This window comes from Lepisosteus platostomus, chromosome 7 (assembly GCF_059453375.1).
Source record: "Lepisosteus platostomus isolate fLepPlt1 chromosome 7, fLepPlt1.hap1, whole genome shotgun sequence".
Taxonomy (NCBI): Eukaryota; Metazoa; Chordata; class Actinopteri; order Semionotiformes; family Lepisosteidae; genus Lepisosteus; species Lepisosteus platostomus.
In genome coordinates this window covers 16,682,450-16,704,408 of record NC_142617.1, presented here as the reverse complement: position 1 = coordinate 16,704,408, position 21,959 = coordinate 16,682,450, and the positions used below count along the sequence as shown (strand labels likewise).

Genomic DNA, 21,959 nt, shown 5'->3' with positions numbered 1-21,959 from the left:
CATTGTTAGTGAAGCAGGGACATCTTTTGAAGACATTTTGCTCAATATCAACCAGCCAAGATTAGGAGAGCCAAGTACTATTTACATGCCAGTTCCAGCCCAAAAAAAATGCGTGTCTCAAAAAGCATCCCATAAACAAAGGGATACTCACACTTTTAATGTTTCTTTTATGTCTTTTTATATAAACCAACACATTGCACAGTTAGTTTTTTTCTTGATTGCAAATCACATCTTAAAATTAAAATCAGTTACTGTACATAAGTTAAGAAATGTAACAGTTTTAAAATAATACGTAACTTTTCTTTAATCAGCAAGGAGCACTGATTATAGAACCTAGAGATAACGAAGTGCATTTTTTCTCTATAAAAATTGGTCCAAATATTTACCCTCTGGCCAGATTGTCCAGCATACCACTAAACCATCTCCTTTTGTGTTATTAGCGTGAAACTTTTTTTCTGCGTTTTAAAGTTTTCTTATAAATTTCCGCTACATATAAGAATAACAGTGTCAGTTTACCAAAAAAAGCAGAGCACTTAAATCATTGTCCTAATACCTAAATATACTTCATTTTTTTCTTATATAGCTATCTGAAACAAATACATCTGTGACATAAAATATCTCAACAGGTCTATAATACAATATAAGATCTTTCTCATAAGTACAAACAAAAAAAAGAATTAAAGTACAAGAATGCATAGGTGAGATCATTAGCACATTTCACAAAGCAATCATTTACAAGTTTTTTTAAACTGTAGAATTATTCCTTTATCATTTACATAAAGGACCTGTTATGTCTATGGAGATCTTCAATTTTTAAATGAACTGATAAGTATGTGCGTTTATGTACAGGTACGTAAGATTCTCAAGTGAATGTTGCAGAGTTCTCCCCTTTTTTGTTGCTGTACACCTTTTTGCATTGGAACATTTGGGAATTGATGAAGAAATTCACTTCTTTTTCACCTTTGATGTAAGGATGAGGATTTGAAATTTGCAATTGATTGCATCAATCCTGAAGAGCTGTGTGATCTGACGAGGACAGGGGTTTCACAACTCCTATCTTAAATATTCTGCTTTTCATTCTACAATACGTCACCTCTTAATAAGTTAACACCAGTTCAACACTTACTGTCATTCTAAAGCTGTGCTAATCTGAATAGATCCATACAATCTCCAGGACTATGTCCCTTGACCTTTAAGGCTAAGGACTTCCAGTCTGGAGATTTTTAAACAATTTTGAACAGTTTTAAACAAAGTTTGAACAGGGGAATAGGTGATACAGTGTTACACTTGCTGTTACACAGTGTACATGGGACACTGAGATCTTTTGACCTAAAAATCACGTGCCAAGTATTACATCCTCAAAGAGGGAAACCATACTACAATGAAGAAAAAGGCAGGCTTCAGACTGAGGTGGAATCTAATTCAGTATAGTCTTGGTAATGAAGAGAAAGCAATCATTATGGGAACATCTGCAAAACATACTGAGAGGTATTAAAAACACAGCAAATGAGTATTAAAACCAACAGTCATACTAATCTTCCTCAATGTATAATTTAGCTGCTTCAAGTTGAGAAACAGCTTTTGGACCATTGTCTCCATGTCATGATTCTTAATAACACCTTCTCTCAGCTTCGTCAATGTCAACTGTACCTGCACTTAAAAGTACAGAAATAAAAAAGGGGAAAAACTGGGCTCACCCTCTCCACATTGTGTTTTAACACAACGGAACAATCATTCAGGTATGAATGATGTATCCACCCAAAACCTAGACACGCCACCCCATTCTTATTGCTGTTTTTAGTAAAACGTTCTCTGTTTTGCTGCGGTAAAAAAGGATAACATACTAGATCACGTGTTTTGGGTCGATATAATCACTTGAGATCATGATAAAATGGGAATGATAAAACAAAACATTGATGTACATATTTTTTATTCATTATCGGATACATTTTCTAGCTCTTCATATGAACTACATGTTATATATAAATGTATATTTAGCAATAAACATTATGCGTTCTTTAAAAAAAGAACAAGTAAAAATGCAGTATACAAGCCACTATAAAGATATGTAACACTTCCTGGTACTTAACAGGGCTTGAAATAAGCAAAGTATCTATTTAACGCATGAGTCAAATTTTAAAGTCCATTTACAGCATCTGTTTGTCAGCATTTCGTATTACGCCTGCCTCACTTGATACTGCTAAATGTACAGAAGCTCCCGATACCCATGATGCAGCACTGGAGAAACTGGAAAAGTACAGGTTCAGTGAGGGGGAGAGGGGAGGGTAGTGATGTATTCCCTTCAGCTTCCAGAGATTTGTGTATGAAACAGGTTAAGAAAGTGCAGAGTCACAGAAGTATTTTGACAGAAGAAAATGCACAGGGAGGTAAACTGGAGAAAGTGCTACAGCACAGCAACACTTTGGTGGCAATTTTCCCACCACTGCCTGTAAGAAGTGTAAGCTGACATTTTACAGGGGAAGTATGTTTGCTGTTTTTTATAAAAGGCAAAGAGAAAAAGCTCTAAGTTCCGGGGTACCAACCATGGGATTTGGATTACAGAATGTCTCATCATAACAGAACCACTGCAACTGAATAATGAGTGAGATGGAGGTCGACCTTACGGCCTCTAAGATTCAGCAGCTCAGAGACAGGTACTGTATTGACCAGGTTCACTGCCTCACAAGGGGACGTAGACAAGCAATGACGTCAGGGGACTCTCAGTTGGCCTTAGTTTCTAAGGGTGGCACATGGCCAGCAGAGCTGAGGTGCATTTTGAATTTGGCCGTCCAAGTTTGGCTAAACATAGGCTTTTGTAAAAGCAGGCTTGAGCAATATGTCTCTCCATACTTCAAAAATGGGAGACGATGGGAGACAGAACAACAGAGCCACAAAGCTCGCAGCAGCAGAAGAAAAAAAAGGACACCTTAATAAAAATCTTACTTCTCCATGATCCACCAGCCTAATTCTTTAAACATACTGGTACAACTTCTCTTTTGAAAGTCAACGATACCTAAACCCCAATCCCCCCTCCCCCTCTTTTCAGAATTTTGAAGCTGTTTGACAAGAAAAATTGCTTAGAAACGCAAACGTAAAAACTACACAACCTTTGGTGCAAGTTTAGCATCAATACTAAAAAAGAGACGCAAAAGAAAGAAATGGAATTAGTTTTCTGATATCTTCCATTATATGTATTTACAGAAAAAAGAAGCTATTTAACAGCCTCATTGAGAAGCACCCTCAAGTGTACAAACCAATTACACATGTAAAAACAAATATTGGTTCAGATCCAGTTAATGATGTCTGAAACGTGACTGCTGCCCTGATTTTCACTGTGATTCTGTAAACTTACTGTACATGAAATTCAAATAACAACAAAATAAAATACACTCTAATGCAATACAACTAAATGGTTTCAAGAAAAATGGTGATGGGAAAACCTATCCAGGAGTCACTATAGACTCAAATATATTTCAGGCCTCACTTCTAAAATAGGCCTACATATTTACATGTGATGCTTTCTCAAAGGCTAATCCATAAAAAGATATTTTTCCCAACAGTCCTGATAATAGCACATTTTGCCTGTATGTATTGTACTGTATAAATAGATTAAGACATTTCCGTGTCACTGTTAATGATACCTTCAATGTTGACTCACGGAGGGGAAAAAACACATTACAAAGAAACAGAATAAAATGGGACCAAGACTGTTGGCTTGCGATTGTAGGCTTCATTAAAAAATATTTTGCTTTTTTTCTGTTTGTATGCAATGCTGTCATAGCTTGAACCCAGAACTAACAGGCACATAAGGAGAGCAAGTATCGCTCATTTCTGACTGTTAAAAACAACATAATGTAAATAAACTGAACTCTAACATTATGTAGTGAGTTTGGCACTTGGTTGCTATATAACTTCCAATGGCAGAGTCCTTATCTGGAGCAGCATATAACCTGCACACACTGGGCAAACATCCTGTACAGGAAAAAGTCCCTCACTGCCAAGTCTAGTGAGAAGAGTGAAAAAAAGCGTCTTTTTAAAATCAATCAAGAAAAAATGAGGGATGATGGACTCTTTGGATTGCTTTTTCCATTTTCCTGATTTAGGTCCAGTCCAGTCTGAGGTGATATTTTGATATAACCTGTACAAAAACAAAAACAATGTCAGTAACTGTGAATAGAAGTAGGTTTTTGCCAAGTATACTTTAAAGGAAATTTACAGTGAAGGCATCAACATGTGTATCAGGGAAGCTGTCTTACTTAAAAACAGCACACAGAAACTCATTAGCTGGTATTTCTGTTTGCTTTGAAGCACTCAGTCCATCTAGGTCAAAACAGTTTTTCTTATTAAGCTAATGGCCCTGTGTACAATGTAACTGCAGTTGTCATCCGCATAAATGCATATAAAAATATGTCCCTGTTTATACGATGACACTGGAGACACATTTAATGAATTTGAAGTCATGAATAAACTCCAAATATTCCACTTCTTTTCTACAGTTAAACTAGTCCACAGCTGTCTGCTATTGTGTCTCATTTCTGAACTTGTACTGATGACACATTTGTGAAAGCTTTGTTGTTTTCTGTTTTCTAGCAATAAAAGTGACCAAATTTCACTACTGGCCCTGCAGGAGAGGTGGTATTACAGGATAATGTGCTGTGCAAGCAATCAACATCTATTTTTATTTGTGCAAATCCAGAACCATTTTTTTTCACAATTACACATTGTACAGAAGCTTTAAACACTTTCTCAATTGGAGAATGTCCAGACATTAGGGATATGTATGATTTGAAGTCTAACTTACCCGGCTTTAGCCTGATACCCAGCTGTGGGTGGTAGTCTTAACGCCATGAGGAAAGCCCTGTGTGGGCACCATGGGGTCAAAATTAAAGTCTAATGAGTCCCCGTCCATCAGCGTGTCATGGAGGATGGATTCCATGTCACACTCGAAGCGCTCAATGGACATGTCATCCAGGTCACTCGGCAGCTTCTCCTGGTGGGCAGAGGGGATCCCCATACGGCCATAGCCATTGCTGCTGTTGACCGTACAGTAGGGGGGCAGGGGATTCATGTGCAGGGACTGACCCAGAGGCAACTGCAGGGGTGTCTTTACAGTGGAGAGCCGGCTTAGGCCCACGCTGTGGCTCATGGTGGTCATGGGGTGGGTTAATGGTCGACCATTCATGGCCGCCGGAGACTGGCTATGCACAACATGTGGGTGTGTATGTGCATGCGTATGGGCACCACTTGGGCTCATCATCTTTCCGTGAGTAGGCTGTCCCCCGCTGTAGGTTGACATCACTGAGTTGGTTGGCATCATAACGTTGGGAGGTCTGCCACTAGATTGGGACACCACAGTGTCCACCGAAGGCATGATGTCAGCATGAGAGTCCGGGTCTGAAGTGAGCAACTCTTTGAGGAGCCCGGTATGGCAGCTGTACTGCCCCATTGAAGGTCCAAAAGCTGGCTTGCTTTCCGGGAGGGTTTGCATAGGCATGGGAGACAGAGCGTTCATCCCAGCCTGTCCGTACAGGCACTTGCGGTAGTCCTGCTGGGCCTGGGAGCCCAAGTTAACGGTGCTGGGGGAGCTGTAAGAGGGATAGCCAGGACTAGGCTGCATCATGGATGAAGGGGAGGATTGGGATGAGCTGCTGGCAGCCACCTGGGGGTTCTTGGGAGAGAGGAGATTGAGGTTGTCCAGCAGGTTTTCCATGACGTTCTCGGAGCTGTGGTGGCTGATGGAGCCGGTCATCTCAGAGAGGCTAGGCAAGGTGGCCGTCATCTTGCTCGAAGTGTTGGGATAGACCATGTGCACGTCAGGCTCGCTCAAGTCATCCTGCTCAGGCATGAAGGGGGAAAGGCGCCCGCTGATGGTGCTGGCGTTGGAGCTGGTACGTGGACGGAAGGTCGTCCACGCATCAAAGTCGTCATTGCTGTGGGAGTTGGGACTTCCAGGCCACTTGGAGTACTGGGAGTTGGGGCTGTCTGCTCCTCCATCCTGCCCACTTTGATGAGCCATCTAGAATAAAATATAAGTACGTAAGAAAGGAAAGATGCCACATAGCATCTGTTCGTTATCTTGAGCGTGTGCAGTATAGGCATCCTTTCTGAAACACACTCAACTCAAGTGCTGTAAAGTTCTGGCTGAATATGTGTCATAATGCAACTACACCATATCCAACTATAGTGCATAGCTGTCTTCCTTCACAATGCAGCAAGGTGGCCCCTGTTTTAAAATAGATATACCGTATACTGCAAATCTACAAAGCGACTGATTATTTGGGTGCAGTGATCTGAAAAGCATTAAAAAGGACAGACTCTTGGGCACAAGACATCAGATTGTTTCAAAGAAGTGAAGTACCATAAGGATTTTTAACTATGAGCAAGTATACCCCTCTACCAATTTTCTAAATGCTTTATCTAGGGTCCCAGGGGAGCCAGAGCCTATCCTGGCAAGAAACGGACATAAGGTAAGATACATCCTGGACGGGATGCCAGTCCATCACAGGGTATACACTGACAGAAACACAAACACTCACACTGGAGCCAAATTTCCTAGAAGCCAATTAGCCTAGCAGTATGTCTTTGGACTGTGGGAGGAAACTGGAGCACCCAAAAACCCATGCGGACAATGATACAGATAGCACACCAGAAATTGAACCCAAGGCCACATTCCTGTAAAGTTACAATGCTAACCACTTCCCCAGAATGCTTCGCTCTAATAATTACATTCCTGCAATTTTAAGTGTGAGCTGCCCAAGTGTCACTTAAAACACCTTCCAGAAAACAACATCCAAATGATCAAGCAAACATTCCATGCAGGTCTGTATGGCGATATACCTTTTTTTTGGCAGCTCGTCCACGGCTCTTAGCAAACTTGCTGTTGTTGTCCATGGATGCGGCTCGGCGGCGGGGAGACTTGCCACTCTTGCCCCCTTCTGGGTTCAGCATCCACCAGGAGCTCTTTCCAGTCCCCTCGTTCTGCACGCGGACGAAGCGGCTGTGCAGTGAGAGGTTGTGTCGGATGGAGTTCTGTAAATACACAAGAAGAGACACGGTGAACCACTTTCCACAGCTGAAATGCTGCGTGAGTGTCATAAAAGAACAGCCTTTCATGCTATGCACAAGCCTAAACTACCAGAGCTTTGTGCTTTTGCATGGCTCCATTTTGGTTTTGGTGCTGTATCAACAGGTTTCTCTGAGCAACCTGTTAACAATGCAGGGTCCTGTATGGTACTGTAGACAAAAGAAAATGGGTTTCCTGATAGAGGTTAACATACAATGATGTAACAGTCTTATGTTTTACATCTCATTGGGCAGCTACGTGCATCTACAGTATATTTGTGAGGAAATGTTCATTCGATATCTTTAATGATTATATGAATAACTGCCAAACTGATTTATGTAAGAATCTGTATAAAACACCATTATTCACAATCAGTAGACTAGTCCAGAGAACACTGGTTTTGTGAGAGACCTGTGGGAGACAAGATGGTCACCACACCACCCCAGGACTTATACATTTCACAAACTCCATAAAAACAATTACCCAGCTGACTGACTGTGGCTTGCCATCTCTGTGAAAGTCACCTACATGGTGATCTGTGGCCTTTTAAAAGAAAGCATGCTAACAGCCAAGACACAAGATCTCCACCTCTAATCGAAGGCCAGAGAACATCTGAGGTGACAGTAGAGATAGTGGAGGAGGTTTTGCCCTTGACAAACCTAACAGAAGACAATGTTTGGAGCATTATGCTAAGTAGTGCTGTTTGTAAGAGCCTACAGTACTTCAATGCAAGAATGCCTTAGGTGCAGACTGAGGCAACCTTACTGCTCATTGATACACTGCCAAAGCCCTTGAATTGACAGTTTTTCTGGTTCTGAAATCTACTCCATAGGTATCAAAGTGGTGGACAGTGTAAGACCACATAGTGCTAAGACTGCAATGGCAAGACTTCAAGAAAGGTTGTCAAGATCTTGCTGTGACCAAATTTACATTCTGTCCTGTGTTCAACTGAAACATCCGAAACAGTAACTCACTACTGCCACTGACAAAAGGCAACCATAGCCAGCTGCCTGGAGCTGCACATAAAAAGTGGGAGAACATCCCACAGGAGTCTGTCCAGAGGCTGATCAGGCGTACACTTTAACACTGTCAGGTCTTTGTCAATATACAGCAATATTATACCCTATACAAACTCTGCAGTATTTTCTTTTTGATAATTTCATGTTTTATACTGAAAATTTACAGTGACTCACTGTTATATACTTTTGTTCACGTTTTCTATAATTGCTTGATACCCAAGCTTAAAAGATTTTATGAAATCTATTAGACCTCAGCATTACATTTCTCAAGTACATCAGTACATATTAGCAATTCAAATTAGCCAACACCCCCTCTGGACCCAATATTATCTCTTTAATAATGAGACAAAACCTTTCTTGAATGTTGAGTTCTGGAAATAGGAAGTTAAAGACAGCATTTAACATATTCATTTACTGTACAAATGAAACAGGAAAAAAACAATGGCAATAATGTTTCATATATGTTTTTGTCTACTCTGTGTATATGGGAGAATATACTTGCTTACCCTAATGTACACATTTATTTTACTTATAATAGTGGTTATCTTAAAAACAAAAAACTTTGAGCAAAAGCTGGCCTGAATGAGATTTATCGTGTTCTGTATATCGCAAAATACACTTAAAATTCTGAGAAAAAAACAGGGTCTGTACATTAACTCGCAGTACTCTTCATAGCAGCTGGGTACTAATCTTGTATAACCACACCTCATTATAGAGCTAAATGCTACCAGTTGTGTCTAATCCCAGGAGTGCAGAGTAATGGCCTCAGGCGCTTGAAAGACTGCTGAATGGCACTCCGGCACAGAGAGGTGCACACGTGGCAGGGACCCTCTCTGGAAAACACCCAACCTAATGACAGCGCACAGTACCTGTGCATATATACAATATTCTCCATGCTATATAAACTATACTGCTGGCCGCCATTTTACAGTCTCTGTAAACCACTGCGCCTAGGCTTCGAACGTTCAGCCCAAAGAAAAGTAAAGAAGCTGCTTGCTTGCTTGAAGACCTCAGTTTTCAAACGAGTTTTAAAATCCTTGCCATTACAAATTCCTAAGACCAGCGCTTGAGTATTTAAAGGCCAGTGTAACCTTACACATCTAAGTATTGGTTTGTGTATAATACATAAAATATACTGTCTGTGTGTAGTCAGAGACATTGGCATTCCCATTACCACAAATATTACATTCCAATTAATAAACATTAATTATTAAGGTAAAAAATCTTGTTACCCTGTTATTTGGTTATTTGGCAACAGAAGCTTCTGGGATTACTGAATGCTTATTCACAGGTGTTAGTTAAACTGTAGTGAATTATATAATAACAAACTGAAATTTGAGTTTAAACAAGAACCTGTAGGCTACCCTCTTATGTTTAAGGCACAGGATGTGTGTACCTCTCTCTAAAAGCATCATCCACGTAAATGCTCATATCACATTAACCTTAAAGCACCCAGCACGATGGCATAAAACAACTAAAAAACTCTTAAATCCCTAGCCCTCACATGAACTGTAAAATGTAGACTCTTCTACTCCTCCCAGTGGCTGGTGTTTCCAAATCAATCACCAGAGAGAGATTGTTCCCAAGTCAGTGCCAGAGAGTTACCAGAGAGAGGGTATTTAAGGTCACTTAGACAGATCCAGAGCTGTCTTTTTGCACTGCCAACAATAAAACCAATTTTCCTTAACAGAAACTTGTTACTGTTTTTCACACACAGCGACAGCAGTGTGGGGTAGGGGGGACAGGGCGTCTGTAAATGAAAAGTAACAACTTTTTAGATTAAAAATTTGGAAAAAATCATTTGGCAGGTTGAGGAGTCGTGGAACAATAACAATAAAAGCACAATATATGTATACATACAAATCCCCTGCTGTTAATGATATTTTGTCTACAGAACTTTTTCCAAACACAGGCTGACGAAACTCCTCTTGGCAGCAGTCTGACAAAAATGGAGGAAGGGATGGGAGGAGGGGTGGGGGGTGGGGGGTGAAACAGTGTGGGGGTGTTGATGAACCGGTCGTAGTAGCGTTGTGGTTGTGGGTTTTTTTTTCTTCTTTTGAAGCAAAGCTTCTACTTTTCGACTGTGAGGCGTTTCACTCCGCACAATGCCGGGCTCTTAGTCACATGCGTAAACATCTCATTTCTTTCCACTACAGTGCAGCCGAGTGGTGCCAAGACAACAGGCAGGCAGTCCAGGCTTGTCGAGGGGGAGCTCGCAAAAAAAAAATGCTTGTTCAGAAAGAGTTTTTGGGGGGGGCTGGTACAGACAAACACTTGTGTGGTAGCAGACGCTGCACGGTTTTCTCCTGCGGCCAGAAAAAGGGCTGAGGAATGCCTTGGCAAGAACATCTCTGCATACACAGGATATTCCAGGAGAGACAATGAACCTCCTGTTTACTCCAGTTCTCACAGGCTCGCACAACCTCGCTGAGTCCTGATCTTGTGAACTCCAAAGGGGGCAATGCCCACGCAGAGATCTGGTTAAACAATTCCCAAACGCGATAACAGTGTTTGATCTTGGAAGCCGTGTTTCAACGATGGCCTTTAATCCCCTCGCTCCGCCCCACCATGATCTTGGGAGTGGTGCTCGAGCAGACTAGGCCTCTAATGATGGCCTTTAATCACCCCACTGCGTATTTATTTCGTTTGGGGACAGAAAGCTGCTTTGAAAAGTCCTGCTTTGGCTCTGTGAATGACACTGCTAATGTATAATATACCATTGCGAACAGCAATACTGCATTATTCCTTGTATCGACATCTTACTGACAGATTCACTTAAACCTGAGGTTTGAAATCCAAGAAAAGGAGAATAATTACTTAACCTACTTGATATTAAACTAGACTATCAGCTCAAACATAATAATCAGCAGCAGGCTGCAGCCTGTGTAATGAATGAACGCCAGGGGCCTGATTAAAAAAAACAACTTTATAAGGCACTTCTGCTGATTTTGTAAAACGCACTATTGAACTGGAATTTGAGGGTTCAGCTTATTTCAGACCTTCGGCTTTCAAATCAAGGCTGCTGTTGTAAACACGCCCCTACCTTACTAAAGCCCCCGAAACAAGAATCTGGGCTAACTGTCTAAACAAAAATGCCACAACATTACTGAAAATGTAGTGAAGAAATGGGGTTGCAGCATAGCCCAAAACCTAATCTCAGAATGCTCTTGAGACAGCTAAGTTGTGTAGATTTGCACTGAAACCACAGACTGACTCATTTCAATCAGTGCACCATAGAATGAGGACCTCCGGAAAACTGAGATGCGCGATACGGATCTTCACCCCCTGTTAGTCTGGGAAATGTAAAACAACAAACAGAAACCAAAAAAATGCCCATTTCATGTTCTCCCTGATTACTTGTGTTTGCTATAAAACTGCCATTCAGAAAGGCTGAAATCTTTTTTTTGTTGTGCTCTCATCAGATCAGGCTCAAACTCAAAACACTGTTGCCATGTCTGGCTCAAAGGGTGAGGGCCACTAAATCCACTAAATAAACCTTTAGACAAGCAGACACATCCTGTTTTTTTAAATAATTTTGTAATACTCATCATAAACTCCAACAAGTGTCACGCCAAAGAGATTGTATCCAATTTCTAACTGCTTTATCAGTACAGGGTTGCAGGAGAACAAGAGCCTATCCTGGCAAGCCATAGAGATTATTTCAAAGTACCATGTACAGTATGCATGTTTTTAAGAGTAGGGGGAGAGTGAGATCCTTTCTCAAGCCATAAAGTCACAGAGTATTTTGCTTTATGGTACACAGGCTTAGCAGGCAATAGTGCTGTAAACCCAGACTCCACTCATTGGTCTCTTAACCCAAGAAGGTGGCAGCACCACACCGGCTGTGTCCACGTCACTACTGTCTGGGTAGATAAAGTCTGTGCATTGCATTACATAATTGCTGAAACTCGCAGAAGTGTGAACAAAAACAATTAAACTGACAGGAAAGATTCTCTGCTGGGGTTACTAGAAAGTCCCACAGGCAGCTACGGGGCACCACCCTTTTTTTAAAAGAAAAAATCTTGTAGATGAGAAAGGGTGTGGCTGTTGTTATATTTTTGTGTGATTAGGTCACCATGAGTTACTACAATCCCTTTCATAACAGCATTCAATCATTCACTTCCTGCTGAACACCCGGCTTCACCTCTGCCACCCTCTCCACCACTCGCAGTTCCACCCAAGTCTTCAACATCAAAAAGCTGCAATGAAAAAAAGTCACCCTTGGGGTTCACAAAAACACTGAACACCACGTCACTCTGAAAAGCTGTGGTGGAAATATTTTGTTCTTTTTTATTAAATAGAAGAAGACAGGAAGGAGAAACTTACACAAAATGATAAAGAAAAAAAAAATCATTTCTGTCTTGTGCGGGTTTCCGTTCAAACCCGCATAGCAACGCCATACGTCAAATTCCCTCCACAACAACAGAAGAAAAATATGATCTCTCAGCTTTTTAATTTTTTGACTTTCACGCATAATGTTCCTCCACATTTCGCATGAAAACAAGACTGACAAATGGAACACTTTCTGCCATTACAATGAGACCTGAATCTGTACAAAAATACCAGTCCTCTTTCCAAAAACAACAAAATACACTTTAATTTCCACAGAAGTGAAATTACATAGTAAAACCAAGTGACATTTTGTTCTTTAAAATCTGAATATCATTTATGCTACGACTTCCAGTAACTTTTACTGTTTGTGTTCAAATCCAAGTTGAAGATACCCTCAACCCTCAACAGAGATTCTCTCTGTCTCTCATCTGACCCATTACGTCTACTGCGGCCAGCACACGTGCTCCCTCTACTCCTAATCTGTCATCTTGAATTAAGTTGTATTTACTGTATACGGAGTACATACCATCATTTCAAAATGGGGAGAAGCACCAGCCCCTACCAGTTATTTAACTCAGGGTAAGTACATGAATCTGTAAATCACTCTCATCACATTTCTTGAATCTGTAGATCACTCTCATCACATTTCTTAGTGCTCACATGGTATTCCATAATAATCATATGTCAATAACATCCATTTTTGCAGCTGCATTATTGGGGCTTGGCTTTATCTCCTGAATTAGTCTTACTTTAATTATATTCAGATGCTGTGTGTGTATTTGTGTCTATGTGTACCCTAAGATAGACTGGCATACCATTCAGAATTGCTGCTGACACTAGTGGGGATAGGCTCCAGCTCCCCAGAGACCCTGTATTGGATAAAGCCGTTAGAATAGATTGATATTTGAATATGTACATACTGTAAATAATTCACATATACTTTACACTAGATCCCATTATAACCCAATAGCTTGCAGTGCTTTATGATGATGATCAAATTTGAAATTTCTTTAAGAAATAAAAATACTATACCGGTAGATTACTACAATATGTACTTCAGAATCTGTATTCTGTATTCCAAAGACTTTTGCTTTTTGAGTTATTTTGTCTTTTCTGAATCTGTTCTCAAAAGCATTTTTGCTCCATTTGTATGTGAACCATCTTAGATAAAGGACCTGAAGTATTACAATATTACTCTGTCACTATTCAGTTTTTGTGCCATTGAAGAGACTTTATAAATTCTTTATACCAAGCACTAAAATAAATTAAAACATCAACTGTCACACGAGTAGAATAACCTGTTGAAAACCTATATCCATCCAAGCCATTTTAGTTTCAGTTTACTGCTTTCATTTTTACATTTTACACTATGTGCGGTACTGTGGGGAATACAGTGTAGGCTCTAAATTGCTTCTAATATCACTTAATAGCAAATGAGCAAATTAAGATAATGGCATAAAGTAGGAAATCTGATAGACAACCATGCAATCAATGATGAAACCCTCAGGATGAAGATTACTTGTCACATAGTAGTTACTTTTTCTAATCATTTTTCCCCATCACGGTCTCCCTCCCCAATCTCTTCTCTGTACCTAACGTGTTGCTATGGTAACTGCAACAATTGCAGCTAAAGCCATTCAGCCCATTATGGTTTCATTAAGAGCAGAGGGCTGATGTTTTAGGGTTCAGGTGAACAGGAACTAGCAGATTGTATTCTTCAGACTGTGTGGAAGAAACGGGGACAAACGTACAGTTGCATGCTTAATTTTCAGCTCTCCCAGTGTAGGCCCCAATTTTAGCTTTCCTCCATTCTGAAGAAAAGAGGAAAAATAAATGCTGCTGAATTTAAATGAAACATAAATGCACTGTATAACCAAGAGAAACATGCTGTTCCCAAAGCTGTTTTAAATGTCCAACAGTACACAAAAGTAAAAGAATACTATTCCAGGATTGTATTCAAATCTGTTATTACAGAAACTAAAACAGGTTTCAGTAGTTCTGTAAATTCTAATTTAGACAAACCAGCAAATTAATATAAATATCATATATAATATAAGCTGTAACTATCGACAAATACTTTGTTGTTTGGCATTAGCTAGACTGGCTGAAAAAACGACAGCCCTGGCAAGGTCAGAGCTGTCACATCCCCCAGAAGGATCCCCAAAACTCAGATGTCTTTAAACACAGAGCTGCTGGAACATGAGCATTGTTTAAGCGAGTCGGGTTTGGATGTAAGGTTTCGCAGGAACCGATCGTCAAATGCATGGAGTAAATGAGAAGTACTGATGCTGCAAGCATGAACTTCTGTCTGATCGAATCGTTTGGGATATGCAATGTTTCCGAGGAACACCAATGGGAGGATGAAGTGAATAAGAGGCATGAAGGAAGCAGACGATGGAATGCGAACAGGTGGCAGTACAGCGTCTGAATACCACATAGGAATTCTACGGTAAGGGCAGACTGGAATGAACCTGAAAGAGTAGCCTTAGGTAAACTGTACTGATCCGGAAGCTGGACACTTACTGGTGGTAAATCATCACCTGCTTAAGTTTTCTAGAACTGAGTAGAAGAGGATGCATTCAAAGAGAAGAGGCGAGAAAGCGACTCTTCGTCCTGGCTTGGAGGAGGTAACACGACACAGCTCAGGTCTAGCAATGTGAAGTGCGAGAGACTGGAACACTGATTGTTAGATTTTGATTGCTAACATATGGATTGTGTGTGAGTATTTACATGTAAGAGAGCAGAAGTGCAAGGCTACAATTTAACCTCCTCCCAGTCTCCAGTTTAAGAACATCATATGTAGATGACCTGAACTTTAAGCAACTGATAAACAACTTCGAGGCATGAAATTTAGTCTAGATCTTAAGACAATGTTAAAGAAGGTGCTCAGCATGGTTTTCATGAAAAAGAATATAGATGTATTATCATTTTGCTCTAAAAAAATACAGATCTTCTAGGATTATCTGTTCATTTAAAAAGAAAATGGCTAAACTTTCAGTAAAAGGATAAAAAAGGAAAAACTGAGTCAAAACATAAAAAACTTGAATGTTTCAGTCTTTTGTACAGCAATGTATTTTTTTATATTTCCTGGTTCCTACAAGCATCAAAGAGGTCAGGTGAATAGTAAGTAAAACTAATGGTCATATAAACAAGCTGTCAATGTTTCAAATTAAAACAATGATTTCAAAGAAAAGGGATGCACAGTGGCCACAAACATGACCTCAAACATACAGCAGTCAATAAAGAATATAGCTACAGTAACAAACAAGTTCCTAGCTTCGACCTTGAAACTGGAAAGATACCGTTATTTGCCTTAAGACCTCTCCAGCATAACTCTCTCCTTTGGAGTTGGCACCTATTTATTGGCTCAGAATGAGTAGAAGTTTGAAGAGTGAAACTTGCTGGAAGAAAAAAAATCAAAGCAGGCCATTCGCACACCAAGAGGTTTTAGAACTTCCTGCGCAAACATGGGCCTAATTAAGGATGGTCAGTTTGGGCAGTGTGAGTAAGAGTCTGTCTCCGTGACTCACTTCCCTACATCTGGTGCACAGTCCCCGTGTGATGTACACTCCCTTGGTGTCCAACACTGCAAGCTGTTGGAGAAGGAGTTGATATACCACTGCTGCACCGGCCATGGGCAAAGGGAAAATTCCTGTCGCCATAGAGACAAGCTATTCCTATTCCCTGTCACCACTGTCTGGAGGGCCTGACACTGTCTGCATGTCAAAGAGACGCCCCCCTGCTCACGGTGCATTTGCATCCCGAAATGCTGATCAATAGCATTATCCTCTACAGCATCAAAACCAGGACCCACTCTAGATCTCAAACATTCCCTTCACATGGGAACATTCTCATTTTTTATGAAATTGGACTATTTTCAATTAAGATGTACTGTAAAGAGATTGGGTGCCTCTCAAATTTGCCAGATATCATCAGTCAGTTTCCCAATTTTCATTTGTTTTCCCATTCTTTAGCTCTTAAGGAGATGCACTTTTTTAATGTGGTAGACCCCAAAAAAAACTAAGCAAGTAAAGCACAGACATAACTTTAAAGAACTTCCGTCTTTTATATTATATATATCAAAGCACTTCCTTTTTCAAGGAAAAATCTCTAAACATGATCTCTGAGCTAAAAATCACTCTTTGCTTTCCGTGTTCAGTTCAGCTTGAGTGAAGTGATGAAATGTGTATCCACAAATGTTAATATGATAATATTTGCATCAGAGTTTCCTGCCTGATAATCAAGATGTTTCATAATATACGTACTGTAGTATGTCCTTTCTCACGATCTTAATTTGTTGTGTGAAGTGTGAAGCTTCAATGAACTTTATACTAAGGGCATGATTTACTTTATTTTCTAGTAAAAAATCCTTAAAATTTCATTAACTCTTGAAAGTTTAGAAAGTGCCAACCTCTACAAAGATGGTTGAAAAAACACAATATCACCTGCCATTTTACTTAAAGAGCCTATAAGAAAAGAGAAAAAATACACCTTTATCACCAGATATTTTTAGGGTTAGCGCTTCACAACTTAGTCGGAACTCACAGGTGTTCACAAACCAATCACTGCTCAGTGATGTGCAGACACAGAAGATGTTTTCAATCCTGTACACTTCCTCCTTCACAACATTGCAACGTACACAAGCTCTCTCACAATTCATTAACTTTTTGCTACAACCCTCGCTACACAGTACAGAGAGAATATGGTGAGGTGGTCCAGCATCTCTCATTATAGAAATCTGTTGTAAGAGGGGAGGGGTATTTATGTAACACAGCAGTTTCACCGCTGACACCAAAAACATGCAACTGAAGTTATAATAGGAGCCCTTTAGGTCAGTCCTCCTACCCCACACAAATAGTACTTTCCTTACCAGGTATAAACATCTGCTACATTCAGCATTAGTTCAGCATTTTACACTGTTCAGTCCTTGAAACTCATCATCAGGTATATAGGTCACAATAAGTCTGACTGGCTTTATATTCAGTACTAGAGTACAGAAAACATTGCAGATTTGTGTTCATAAAACTGCTGAATTTGAAATACACCACTCACTGTTTCTTTTTCTGTATGTGTGTTTGGGCACATGCATTTGGCAGCAGGACTTTGTAGGCAATAACCAAGAAATACAGGAGAACAATAACTACCACCTTACCAATTTGTGTGAATTAATCCAAATGATTGAAGTAGTCTTTTCATATAAGACGAATGATATTTACTGTCACTGCCTCACTAATTAAACTCCTAATTATTGCAGGTAATCAAAGCTACATGTTTATAAAGGTCAACCTTCACTTTTTAGGATCATCCACCTCCATCTCCACTTATTTGCTGATTGAGGTATAATAAACATCACACAGGTGAAAAGAGAAAAGTAGGAAAACAACCGTAACATAAAACTTTTCAAAAAGAATAATCCACATCCTCCATAGCCTATGATTGTTTTCTTAGCGTTTACTAGGTGCTTTAGGTGCTTTGTGTTTCAAAGCATAGCAGGAGAGATTTCGCTAAAGAAAAACAAGTAACTGTACCTCTGCCGCTGAAAGAAACGGAGAAAAGGAAAGAAAGTCTTTTGTTTCTGAAAAGCCTCTAATTAAAACATACACACTGGCTTCCTTCGGGGTCAGGGCTTGGAGAGGCTTCCCAGAGGAAACAACCAGAGAAGAGGGAAGCTGCTGTCCTGCAAAAGGAAGGGCAAAACCCTGCACAGCCTGATCAGGCCTCACTCACCCTACACAGGGCCTGCTAAGACAGAATGCTGTGATTGGCAGGTCGGCTTCTGTTTCTATTTTGAACCTTAGACTCCAGGAGACTCCAGGGAACCTGCTTATGTGTCAAACGATCAGGCTCATCTTTATCACAGGGTGGGTATGGAGTCCTAGCTATCTTCTCTCCCCTGCAAAGGTTGTTGAAGGCAGGGCAGGAAAGCTAGGGCTGGGACTCCCTGCAGGATGGCAGCTGTAATTTACAAGCTGTGCAATAACCACCCAATTGTTGAAACAATATCAATGGAATAATATAGAAAGGTGGCTGCAATCTTTCCAGAGAGCTGAATCTGCTGTGCTAAGTAGTGCTGCTGCCTCTAAACAGAAAATAAAACAAAATCCTCAAAAAAATGCATAATGGTACAAAACCAGGGAACTTCCCAATATAATAGGGTTGATTCAAAGCATAAACTTCCCCAATTATGTACTTGTTCAGTAAACAAGACTACTGTCTTAATAGTACTGTCCTAATAGGTGTAAAAATTATTTTCTAGGCAAATAAGCACTGCACCTTGATTTTTCCAGTCAGATCAACAGGCTACTTCTGGAATTCATGCCTTGTGAAGGAACACAGGCAGCAATACTGATCCAAAATTGGAATCACATGAGCAAAAAGCTAACCTTTGTAGCCATGTTGTCGAAGATGATAGCCTGGCTACATTCAAGACGCAGCTGGACAAGATCCTTGGATCAACTAAACAGGTTACATGGGCCAAATGGTTTCCCCTCATTAGAAATCATACTTATGTTCTTAACAATTGTAAACAACTCCAGCATCTAAAATATCTACTGAGCACTGGCCACAAGGGCAACGCAACACATGACAATCAGCTGTGCGGACAAGCCATTAGAATTTATTGTAGTTATACTGGAGCAAAATCAACCACAGCTTTTCTTTTTTTAATGCCTTGGAAATCAAGATACCTAGAACCATGTTCTGAAACTGCAAGGTGAAATGCACTACTGCTAGCATCAACTATGAGAGAATAAATAAAAATATCATGGCAGTACAACTTGTGCTGTGTGGAAAAACATTTTTCGCAACAGCTATCCCGTCTATATGGAGAGCCAGACAGGCCTTAAGATATCCAGGCATGTTGGGAATTCAGTTTATTCTGAAAAACAAATGCCTCATCTGACACTTAAAAGCCCAGTCACAACATCTACAAAGACACCAGCAATAGATCTTTCAAGAGATGTCAAAACGTTTGTGACCACATATCTTTTTTTTTAATTTGTCTGCACTGCCTGAATACTGTATGACATTCATTTCTCATAAAATCAGGGAATGGCTTGAGTGCAAGTATGCCTTCAAAGAGGAAAAACTCCACCACTGAAAATGCTGGCTTCTGTACATAAAGTGTCACTGTTAGTAACATAATTGATAAAGACAAGAGAGACAATTCCAGAGGTGGAATGGGTGTTCAGTTCCAGCCATGTGTCACAGATGACGTGGTGCCCTTTGGAGCTCCTGGAGTTCACTTTCTCCACACTTTAACCTTTCCATCACTTTCGTACAGGTTTCTCTGCATCTCATCTTTCCATAAAATTTTGTTCCAAACCTCCAGACTCTACTTTATACTTCTGAGCAACTTCTGAAAAATGGTGGAAATGATGTCATAGCCATGCACGGCAGTTTCTCAAACTAGCTGTCATTTTATGGACACTTAGAATCATATAGGTTGAACACAAAGCACGTTTGTTTTTCCTATTGTGATCACATGAATTACCCTAAAATGTATATTATGATGTATACATCAGACAGCAGAGTGACAGTTTTAAAGGATTTACAAGACCTTTTGATTTTTGACTGCTGACAATTTTCCTGTCCGCAAAGTGTCACATTCAATTTCATTTTTTAATTTAAAAATACCTTTTTGGCATGCTCAGTTCTCTGTGCATGCATTGACTATTCAATCTGAAACCATGCTAAATTGAAGACACTTGATTAGAACCTTGCTCAATACCCAGAAACCCTACATTACAAGACTGTTGCCAAGGTTTTCAGTTGAAAATGAGGATGGCACCAAACTATATGGAAATTCTGTTTCCAAAAAGACAAAACACACACCACAACATCAGACAAACAGAGTCCAATGTATGGATGTTTTTAAAGCTGTAAATTCGTTGTTTTTCAGCCAATGAGGGGTATTTCACTTTTGAGAAAACCATAATAGTATAAATTTGAAGGTGGTAGCATAGTGAATTTTAGTAAACTGATTTTTCTTCAACTATGAATCATGTAGTTCAAGTCTAATAAATCAACAACATGGAAGCCTGTGGTATGCACAGAGTATGAGGAAGTTTCCACTTGAAATTGGGTTGGCTCAAGAAACAGGACAGGAAGGACAGGACCTCTAAGACAGGAAAGAGGTTAAGGAAAATATGTCAGTGGAAGCCTGAAAAGAGCCACAGAGTTTGCACCAGGGAAATACTGAAGGTCTTGATAGCCTTCCTTGCCACCCCCATCGTTTTAAAAACCTAAGGGGTGGCAAGATAAGATGGAGACAGAAATGCAGCAGGTCATTTAACCTGCCATTTTGTTTCATGTGAGAAACGCTGGAGGGCAGCTGCCAGAGCAGAAATACTGATTTTCTTCAAAACAAAAAGAAGGAACCTGACCTGAACGTGCAACTACTGTGCCCTCATTCACTTCTGAAGGAAGTTTCTGTAGCTTTATACTGTATTCTGAGTTAAAAAAAGAACAAAACAGAGGCATCCTGCTGAAACCCAGCAGTTATCCGCCAAGTGCCTTAGAAAAAAATGTGGGACTTATTAAACTGTAATTTGATAGACATGCTTTCTTTCCTTTTCTCTATCTGTGTAAGCAAAACAGGTTGCTTTTTTATGTACACTGTATATATTTTTACAGAATATGCTTATGTTTTTATTTTGCGGTAGAAGGACATACTAAGAAACAAAACATAATTAAAATGTTTTTTATTTGTTTATCAATCTCTATCACTAGTTTGGCTTATGACTTGATCGATGCAGAGGTCAGGGGTCATTGTGAGGTATCAGCAGTGTAATATCAGGCGAGGTCTGAGGAAGCATACATGTCAGACTGAAAAGGGCAGCCCAAAGCCCTTCAGCCCGGCTCCTTGAGAGGAGTCCCATGCAAAGCATGTAGACTGTGTTTCCAGTGAGACTGGGTCAACGGGTTTGTGTGATGAATACTTGATTCCACACAAGCAACAGCAGCTAACTCTCAGACATGACGTGTTCACAGTCTGGCATCTGCCTTTGCCTGCAGCAGAAATTTTCACTATTCCCTTTCAGCTGACACCATTAATAAAAGTCTCGCCCTACAAGTGAGGACTTGTCACGGCAAGCAGCCAGGAATATGTAGGGCTGGCCCACAAACTGGCTAACCCAGTGTGTGCCACCCCAGCAGCTTGGTCCCGCCTCGCTCCAAATGCGACGTCTCTTACCTCAGGGGAGGAAGCACTTTGCTCTTTTAAGCATCTCTCACCTCTGTGCCTCTAATATTCAGAGCAGAGCCAGACAGAAATGGCGTTCAGATCAATGAATTATTCACAGAGCACGTAGAACGAACAGACAGTGTATAAACTGAAACAAACTGGAGTCTCATTCACCCAAAAATATTCAAGTTTACATGCGAAACAAAAATATTATGTGGTTCACTCTTCCCTAAACTCTTCAGATTGCACTTTGCTCTTTATTGTCATGTTCAAATAAAATATTTACAACACACTGACTATTTATTCAATACTTCAGGGAAATAAAAAAAGAAACTTTTATTTCAATTCATTATACATTTTC

The 21,959-nt window shown here is 40.1% G+C and overlaps 1 protein-coding gene across 1 annotated transcript in view; it reads right to left on the bottom strand.

Annotated features, from left to right (window-relative positions):
• Nucleotides 1–1,803: 1,803 nt before the first annotated feature.
• Nucleotides 1,804–21,959, bottom strand: part of LOC148658401 (forkhead box protein O1-A-like) — a 61,916-nt gene continuing 41,760 nt past the window's right edge. The window contains exons 2-4 of the mRNA XM_088639542.1: nucleotides 6,838–7,029; nucleotides 4,802–6,016; nucleotides 1,804–4,138 (exon numbers count right to left, since the gene is read on the bottom strand). Of these exons, the coding sequence (XP_088495668.1) occupies nucleotides 4,808–6,016; nucleotides 6,838–7,029 (1,401 nt within the window). The 3' untranslated portion in view covers nucleotides 1,804–4,138; nucleotides 4,802–4,807. The remainder of the gene's footprint in view (nucleotides 4,139–4,801; nucleotides 6,017–6,837; nucleotides 7,030–21,959) is intronic.